The following is a 10,000-nucleotide window of genomic DNA, read 5'->3' on the forward strand; positions in this document are numbered from 1 at the left end:
ATTCAGGTACAGTTTCTTCCCAGCTGTTATCAGGCAACTGAACCATCCTCTTACCAACTAAAGAGTGGTCCTGACCTCATTGGAGACCCTCGGACTCCGCTGCTTCAGTGCCAGAGACCCAAGTTCAATCCTGACCACGGAGTTTGTACTTTCTCCCCGTGACACGTGTGGGTTTACTCCATGTGCTCCGGTTTCCTCCCACACTCCAAAGACGTACAGGTTTGTAGGTTAATTGACAATAGACAATAGACAATAGGTGCAGGAGTAGGCCATTCGGCCCTTCGAGCCAGCACCGCCATTCAATGTGATCATGGCTGATCATCCCCAATCAGTACCCCGTTCCTGCCTTCCCCCCCCATATCCCCTGACTCCGTTATTTTTAAGAGCCCTATCTAGCTCTCTCTTGAAAGCATCCAGAGAACCAGCCTCTACCGCCCTCTGAGGCAGAGAATTCCACAGACTCACCACTCTCTGTGAGAAAAAGTGTTTCCTCGTCTCCGTTCTAAATGACTTACTTCTTATTCTTAAACTGTGGCCCCTGGTTCTGGACTCCCCCAACATCGGGAACATGTTTCCCGCCTCTAGCGTGTCCAAACCCTAAACAATCTTATATGTTTCAATGAGATCCCCTCTTATCCTTCTAAACTCCAGAGTGTGCAAGCCCAGCTGCTCCATTCTCTCAGCATATGACAGTCCCGCCATCCCGGGAGTTAACCTTGTAAACCTACGCTGCACTCCCTCAATAGCAAGAATGACCTTCCTCAAATTAGGGGACCAAAACTGCACACAATACTCCAGGTGTGGTCTCACTAGGGCTTTGGTAAAGATTGTAAATTGTCCCTAGTGTGTGTGTGTGTGTGTAGGGTAGTGTTAATGTGCGGGGATCGCTGGTCGGCGCAGACTCGTTGGGCCGAAGGGCCTGTTTCCGCGCTGTATCTCTAAACTGAACTGATGTTGAGTACAAGTATCATTGCACATAAATAGCTGGAGTAACTCGGCGTGTCAGGCAGCATCTGTGGAGGGGATGGGTAGATGATGTTTTTTGAGATTGGAACTCTTCTCTCAAACTAAAACTTTAAACGTTGCACCTTTCTGTGATTCTCCTCTCCCCCCCCCGACAGGTTTCCCGCGTATCCTGCTGCGGACGCTGAGGAGCCACGTTTACCTGGCGGTGGTCTTGGCTCAGGTGTGCCTGTCTGCCCTCATGTCGGGGCTCACTGTTTTCATCAGCAAGTTCCTGGAGCAGCAGTTCGCCATCACCGCCTCCGTTGCCAATCTGCTGATCGGTGAGTATGTGGGGAGTGGGAGGGGTGAGGGTGGGGGCGGAAGAATTAGTTTAGTTTAGAGATACAGAGCGGAAACAGGCCCTTTGGCCCTTCTTGTCCTCGCCAACCAGTGATCCCCGCATGCTAACACTCTCCTACACACACTGGGGACAATTTTTATATTTACCAAGCCAATTATTTTTCTCTTTCTCTCTCTTTCTTTCTCTCTCTTTCTCTCTCTTTCTCTCTCTTTCTCTCTCTTTCTCTCTCTTTCTCTCTTTCTCTCTTTCTATCTCCTCTCTCTCGCTCTCTCTCTCTCTCTCTTTCTCTTTCTCTCTCTCTTTCTCTTTCTCTCTCTCTCTCTCTTTCTCTCTCTCTCTCTCTCTCTCTCTCTCTCTCTCTTTCTCTTTCTCTCCCTCTCCCCCTCTCCCTCTCCCTCTCCTGTGTGCAGGCAGTATCCATGTTCCTGGAGCGGTGCTGGGCATACTGCTGGGCGGCGTGTTGATGAGAAGGCTGAGCATTGGCCTGAGGGGATCGGCCATCATGTGCTGCCTGGCCATCTTTATCTCCATCTGCACGGCCGCACCACTGCTGTTCCTCGGCTGCAGCACCCAGCGAGTTGTCGGGGTCAACACCTTGAACGGGTAAGGTGCGGTGTACCGCCACCCTCGACCCCATGACTGTGAACCCCATTGGAACGGGCCATGGGAGGATGCTGTTAGGTCTTAGTTGGTTCTTAGTTGGTTCTTAGTTGGTTCTTGGTTGGGTCTTGGTTGGGTCTTGGTTTGGTCTTTGGTCTTTATTGGGTCAATTGGGTTTTAATTGGATTTTAATTGGGTCTTAATTGGGTCTTAGTTTGAGTTGGGGTTTTACTTGGGGTTTTAGTAGGGGTGATACAGCGCGGAAATAGGCCCTTCAGCCCACCGAGTCCGCGCCGACCAGCCAAAATCAAAAGTCAATTTTATTCATCACATGCACCCGAAGATGCAGTGAAATAAATTTGCCAGCAGCGATACACTTAAAAAGAACACACAATACACAATAAGATTGAACACAAACATCCACCACAGCATTCTTCACTGTGGTGGAAGGCAACAAAGTTCAGCCAGTCTTCCTCCTTTGTTCATCCGTGGTCGGGGCCATGAACCCTCCGTAGTCCCCGCTACGGACGGCCCGATGTACAGGCCCTCTCGTTGGGATGATCCAAACTCCGACGTCGGGACACTCCGCGGCTTGGAGGTCCTGAATCGCCACTTTCCCACTGGAGACCGCGGCTTCAGGATGTTATAGTCCGCAGGCCGACAGTCGGAGCACTTCTTCGCCGATTCCCAGGGGTGGTAAGTCCACACCCCCGCATCATGGGGCTAGAAGCTCCACAGACCCCAGCCCCATGATGCCAAAGTCACCAGGCCAGCGATCAGAGCACGCCTCTCTGGCGACCCCCGACAAGGGTTCGCCCGCTCCATGATGGAAAAGTCCATGCTGGGCCAGCTGCTGAAGCTCCGGGCCCGACTCTGGGAAAGGCCTCTCCAATCCAGGGTGTTAGGCCACGAGGGAGGCGATGTGGAAAAAGTTGCCTCTCTGTGGAGGAGGCGACCAAAAAACTTTCCCCCCTTACCCCCCCCCCCCCCCCCCCCCCCCCCACCCACCCCCCGCACAAGACACACCGAGAGACAGCTAAGCTAACATTAGACACACCAAAACCCCCCCCAAAATTCAAGATCCCGAACTCGCTGCTGGCCCCGTACACTAACCCTACACACACCAGGAACAATTTTTTACATTTGTACCAAGTTCATTAACCTACAAAACCTGTACGTCTTTGGACCGTGGGTGGAAACCAAAGATCTCGGAGAAAACCCACGCATGTCACGGGGAGAAAGTACAGACTCCGTACAGACAGCGCCCGTAATCAGGATCGAACCCGTGTCTCTGGCGCTGTGAGGAAGCAACTCTACCCCTGCACCACCATGCCGCATTTGTTCATAAGTTTGAGGAATCATGACTGATTTATCTTTCCCTCTCAAACACAATTTTCTGGAATTTCTTGCGGTTGCATGCTGATGCAATGATTGATTGCGGTGCATCTGTCGTTGGAGACTTGCCAAACTTTTCTAGTGAGGTGGAGGTACTCTTGGCTGCTGCATGAATGAAACGTATAAGATTGTTGAGGGTTTGGACACCCTAGAGGCAGGAAACATGTTCCCGATGTTGGGGGAGTCCAGAACCAGGGGGCCACAGTTTCAGAATAAGGGGTAAGCCATTTAGAACGGAGATGAGGAAACACTTCTTCACACAGAGAGTGGTGAGTCTGTTGAATTCTCTTCCTCAGAGGGCGGTGGAGGCCGGTTCTCTGGATGCTTTCAAGAGAGAGCTAGATAGGGCTCTTAAAAATAGCGGAGTCAGGGGATATGTGGAGAAGGCAGGAACGGGGTACTGATTGGGGATGATCAGCCATGATCACATTCAGTGGCGGTGCTGACTTGAAGGGACGAATGGCCTACTCCTGCACCTATTGTCTAATGTCTATTGTCGAAACACTTGGCTCTTGAATCTTAAGAATTAAGCCACCAAGCCTCCGGGTGTCGTGCTTGGTGGCTGAGCCAAACCAGACCATGATGGAGAAGGTGAGGACAGACTCTACCTATTACCTATTGTCTATTGCCTATTGGGGTGGGAGATTGCAACCTTCACATGGTCCACCCTGTTTCGACAAATGCAATCAACCTGGCGTGCACAATCAAATAAATTAAAATAGAACAAGTTGTCCTACAACTTTAGGCTGTGCACGCCAAATGCAAGAAGAAGTAGAAGTCTATTGTCTATTGATATGGGGAGAAGGCAGGTACGGGGCACTGAGTGTGGATGATCACAGTGAATGACGGTGCTGGCCCGACGGGCCGAATGGTCTACTCCTGCACCTATTGTCTATTGTAAACAGATGTTTAAAACCCTTTGTTTTGCATTCTATTTGCCAGGACATTGGATGTCAGGCAGAGCTGCAATAAAGGCTGTTCGTGTGGCGATCATGTCTACAATCCTGTCTGTGCCCGCGGTAACATTGAGTTCATCTCCCCCTGCCATGCAGGTTGTCACAATGTGATCTTCAACACTCAGGGAAAGCTCACGGTGAGTCAAGATGGGTTTAGCTTCATTCAATGAATTGATGAATGAATGAATTGATCGATGAATGAATTGATCGATGAATGAATTGATCGATGAATGAATTGATCGATGAATGAATTATTTGATTAATTAATTGATTGATGAATGAATTGATCGATGAATGAATTGATCGATGAATGAATTTGATGAATTAATTGATCGGTGAATGAATTGATCGTTGAATTAATTGATTGATGAATTGAAGAATTTAGAAGGATGAGAGGACATCTTATTGAAACATAAAGGATCCTTAAGGGATTGGACACGCTAGAGACAGGAAACATGTTCCCGATGTTGAGGGAGTCCAGAACCAGGGACCACACTTTAAGAATCAGGGGTAGGCCATTTAGAACGGAGATGAAGAAAAAGCTTTTCACCCAGAGGGTTGTGAATCTGTGGAATTATCTGCCTCAGAGGGCAGTGGAGGCCAATTCTCTGGATGCTTTCAAGAGAGAACTAGATAGGGCACTTAAAGATAGCGGAGTCAAGGGATACGGGGAGAAGGCGGGAACGGGGTACTGATTGTGGATGATGTGAATGGCTCGAAGGGCCGAATGGCCTACTCCTGCACCGATTGTCTATTTTCTATTGAATGAATTACAGTAATTAATGATGAATGAATGTTTAGTTTAGTTTAGAGATACAGCGCGGAAACATGCCCTTCGGCCCACCGGGTCCGCGCCGACAAGCGATCACCCCGCACACTAGCACTGCCCTACACCCGCTAGAGACAATTTACATTTACACCAAGCCAATTAACCTACAAACCTGCACGTCTTTGGAATGTGGGAGATAACGGAAGATCTCGGAGAAGACCCACGCAGGTCACGGGGAGAACGTGCAAACTCCATACAGACAGCATTCATAGTCGGGATCGAACCCGGGTCTCCGGTGCTGCAAGCGCTGTAAAGCAGCAACTCTACCACTGCGCCACCGTGCTGCCTGTCAATAAATGAAGGATAAGCCAGTCCAGACCAAAGATCCTACAGCGAGCAAGATAGATCACTCGAAGAAAAAGGCATAGTACGGTCACGGGCAGATTCACGGGTAATTTTTGGCCCCATTTCCGTAACCGGCTTCCATCTCCGCACCAAAGATCCCGTAGCGGAGCAACGATAACTAGTGCGGAGATGGAAGCCGGTTACGGAAACATCCTCGTAAAAATAAAAGTTATTTGGGAAAAATCTTCTCCTCATTTTCAGAATTATAATTTATTAACACAAACTGTTCCCCCGCAACGTTGATTACAGTGCGAGTCGGGTCGGGTTGGGTTACTGAAATGGATGAAAAAAAGGCCCACGTTCCGTTGCGTTGCGTACTACATGTCAGCAAATTGCATTTAGCAGGAGTGGTCTATCTTGCTCCGCTATAGGATCTTTGGCCCAGACCATCACACAAACCATCTACACCTAACGCTGCCCCCGGTCACTCCCCTTTCTCCCCTCTCCCATTGGGCAAGAGGTACAGAAGTGTGAAAATGCACACCTCCGGATTCAGGGACAGTTTCTTCCCGGCTGTTATCAGGCAACTGAACCGTCCTCTCACCAACTAGAGAGCGGTCCTGACCTCCCATCTACCACATTGGTGACCCTCGGACTATCCTTGATCGGACTTTACCTTGCACTAAACGTTATTCCCTTACCATGTATCTGTACACTGTGGACGACTCGATTGTATTCATGTGTTGTCTTTCCGCTGACTGGTAAGCTTGCAACAAAAGCTATTAACTGTACCTTGGTACACGTGACAATAAACTAGACAAGACTGAGATACAGAACAGTGTGGAAACAGGCCCTTCGGCCCACCGGGACCGCGCCGACCAGCGATCCCCGCTCATTAACACCATCCTGACTAGGGACCATTTTTATAATTTTATACCAAGCCAATTACAAATTTGTACGTCTTTGGAGTGTGGGAACAAACCGAAGCTCTCGGAGAAAATGCAACGGAAGCTTCTCACTGCACCTTGGTACACGTGACAATAAGTAAGTAAGTAAATAATTTTATTGGCCAAGTATTCACATACAAGGAATTTGCCTTGTGGCTCCGCCCACAAGTAACAACATGACATACAGTGACAGTTACGAATCTCAGAAAACACTAAACATTAATAATAATAAAACATTAATGATAAAACACCATTGATCAAGCATGTGAACCAACAAAATACCAGATCAAAGGGAGGCTACAGATTTTTGGCTGTTGAGTAGAGCAACTACTCGTGGATAAAAACTGTTTTTATGTCCGGCTGTGGCAGCTTTGACAGTCCGGAGTTGCCTTCCAGAGGGAAGTGATTCAAAGAGTTTGTGGCCAGGGTGAAAGGGGTCAGAGATGATCTTGCCCACTCGCTTCCTGGCCCTTGCAGTGTACAGTTCATCAATGGAGGGAAGGTTGCAGCCAATAACCTTCTCAGCTGATCGGACGATTCGCTGCAGCCTCCAGGTGTCGTGCTTGGTGGCTGAGCCAAACCAGACCATGATGGAGAAGGTGAGGACAGACTCTACGATGGCCGTTTAGAATTGGACCATCACTGCCTGTGGAAGATTGTGCTTCCTCAGCTGCCGTAGGAAGCACATCATCTGTTGTGTCTTTTTGACTGTGGAGTCAAGGAGACTGTGGCTAGTGTGACCACACCTGGCGTATTGTGTGCAATTTTGGTCCCCTAATTTGAGGGAGGTACAAGGTTAATTCTCGGGATGCCGGAACTGTCATATGCTGAAGGAATGGAGCGGCTGGGCTTGTATACTCTGGAGTTTAGAAGGACGAGAGGGAATCTCATTGAAACACATAGATTGTTAAGGGCTTGGACACACTAGAGGCAGGAAACATGTTCCCAATGTTGGGGGAGTCCAGAACCAGGGACCACAGTTTAAGAATAAGGAGTAAGCCATTTAGAACGGAGATGAGGTAACACTTTTTCTCACAGAGAGTGGTGAGTGTGGAATTCTCTGCCTCAAAGAGGGCGGTGGAGGCCAGTTCTCCGGATACTTTCAAGAGAGAGCTGGATAGGGCTCTTAAAGAAAGGAGATATCGGGAGAAGGCAGGAACGGGGTACTGATTGGGGATGATCAGCCATGAGTATGAGAACCTGGAGTATTGCGTACAGTTTTGGTCTCCAAATCTGGGGAAGGACATTATTGCCATAGAGGGAGTGCAGAGACGGTTCACCAGATTCCTGGGATGTCAGGACTTTCATATGAAGAAAGACTGGATAGACTCGGCTTGTACTCGCTAGAATTTAGGAGATTGAGGGGGGATCTTATAGAAACTTACAAAATTCTTAAGGGGTGGACAGGCTAGATGCAGGAAGATTGTTCCCGATGTTAGGGAAGTCCAGGACAAGGGGTCACAGCTTAAGGATAAGGGGGAAATCCTTTAAAACCGAGATGAGAAGAACTTTTTTCACACAGGGAGTGGTGAATCTCTGGAACTCTCTGCCACAGAGGGTAGTTGAGGCCACAGTTCATTGGCTATATTTAAGAGGGAGTTAGATGTGGCCCTTGCGGCTAAGGGGATCAGGGGGTATGGAGAGAAGGCAGGTACGGGATACTGAGTTGGATGATCAGCCATGATCATATTGAATGGCGGTGCAGGCTCGAAGGGCCGAATGGCCTACTCCTGCACCTAATTTCTATGTTTCTATGTTTCTAAAGAAAGGAGATATGGGGAGAAGGCAGGAACAGGATACTGATTGGGGATGATCAGCCATGATCACATTGAATAGCGGTGTTGGCTCGAAGGGCCGAATGGCCTACTCCTGAACCTATTGTCTATTGTCTAAAACTAGATGGCGGCACGGTGGTGTGGAGGTTGAGTTGCGCAGACTGGTGAGGGTTGCTGGGGATGTGTCCAAATTCCTAAGCCTTCTACAGAGGATAGAGGCAGCGTGCTTTGCTGTGTTCGTTGAGGACTGTAAACAGGTTGGTGAGCGAGTTTGTACTTGCTTCCACCCTGCTTACATCTCTCTGTTTCATCTCTGGCTCACTTGCGTAATTCCATCTTCTCATGGATTCGGAACACAGGACAACTATTCCCACATAAGTCTGTACATGATTCAGCCACTCAATACGAAACTGATGCAGCACAATGGCTGTGAACTATTTCTGCACTCTACCTTCCTTCCCATTGCTCCACCCATTCGAATCATCAAGTCACGCACAGGCCCGACTCGCCAACGCCCACCAGCAGGACCCCATCTGGTTCCCTCCATTCGTGAACTGCACACTGCAAGGGCCAGGAAGCGAGCAGGCAAGATCATCTCTGACCCCTCTCACCCTGGCCACAAACTCTTTGAATCACTTCCCTCCGGAAGGCGACTCCGGACTGTCAAAGCTGCCACAGCCAGACATAAAAACAGCTTTTTCCCACGAGTAGTTGCTCTACTCAACAGCCAAAAATCTGTAGCCTCCCTTTGCTCTGGTATTTTATTTAATTCACATGTTTAATCGATAATGTTTTATTATTAATGTTTTATGTGTCATTCCTAACTCACTGTAGGTCACTTGTGGGTGGAGCACCAATGCAAATTCCTTGTATGTGAATACTTGGCCAATAAACGTATTCATTCATCTCCACTAGTCACACCTGCCTGCTCCTAACCAGTTAGTTTAGTTTATTGTCACGTGTATACATGTGCAATGAAAAGCTTTTTGTTGCATGCTAACCAGTCAGCGGAAATGCCATTTGTGATTATAATCTAGCCACCCACATAGTACAGACACAGGATGTAGGGAATAATGTTTTATGCAAGGTAAAGTCCGATTAAAGATAGTCCGAGGGTCTCCAATGAGGTAGATGGGAGGTCAGGACCGCTCTCTCTTTGGTGATAGGATGGTTCAGTTGCCTGACAACAGCTGGGAAGAAACTGTCCCTGAATCTGGAGGTGAACGTGCAAACTCCGTATAGACAGCACCTGTAGTCAGGATCGCTCCATAGTCATCCTTCACTCCATAGATGCTGCTTCACCCGCTGAGTTTCTCCAGCATTTTTCGATTTTTCCAGCATCTGCAGTTCCTTCTTAAATATCCCCTTTATTTTAGTGTTTAAGAAGGAACTGCAGATGCTGGAAAATCGTAGGGAGACAAAAATGCTGGAGAAACTCAACGGGTTGCAATGTGGAGCAAAGGAAATAGGCAACGTTCATAGGGTTTCGACCCAAAATATTCCTTTTATTCTTAGACTGTGGCACCTGGTTCTGGACTCCCCCAACATGGGGAACATGTTTCCTGCCTCTAGCGTGTCCAAACCCTTCATAATGATCTATGTTTCAATAAGATGCCCTCTCATCTTTCTAAACTCCAGAGTGTACAAGCCCAGATGTTCCATTCTCTCAGCATATGACAGTCCTCGTGAACCTACGCTGCACTCCCTCAATGGCAAGAAGGGATATTTTTTAGAGGGATATGGGCCAAAAGCAGGCAAGCGGGACTAGTGCAGATGGGACATGTTGGTTGGCGTGGGCAAGATGGGCCAAATGCCCTGTTTCCACACTGTACCACTGTATGATGCCGAATGCAGCCTCACCAACGTCTGGTACAACTCTAGCGTAATGTCCCAACTTCTACACTCAG

The 10,000-nt window shown here is 48.4% G+C and overlaps 1 protein-coding gene across 2 annotated transcripts in view; it reads left to right on the forward strand.

Annotated features, from left to right (window-relative positions):
* The window catches only part of slco2b1 (solute carrier organic anion transporter family, member 2B1), a 50,684-nt gene that overhangs the window by 39,547 nt on the left and 1,137 nt on the right, over positions 1-10,000 (forward strand). For both annotated transcript variants that reach the window (XM_055630213.1, XM_055630212.1), the window contains exons 9-11: positions 1,122-1,286; positions 1,717-1,909; positions 4,244-4,394. In XM_055630213.1, coding sequence (XP_055486188.1) covers positions 1,122-1,286; positions 1,717-1,909; positions 4,244-4,394 — 509 coding nt within the window. The remainder of the gene's footprint in view (positions 1-1,121; positions 1,287-1,716; positions 1,910-4,243; positions 4,395-10,000) is intronic.

The sequence above is a fragment of the Leucoraja erinacea genome, unplaced genomic scaffold, assembly GCF_028641065.1.
Source record: "Leucoraja erinacea ecotype New England unplaced genomic scaffold, Leri_hhj_1 Leri_271S, whole genome shotgun sequence".
NCBI lineage: Eukaryota > Metazoa > Chordata > Chondrichthyes > Rajiformes > Rajidae > Leucoraja > Leucoraja erinaceus.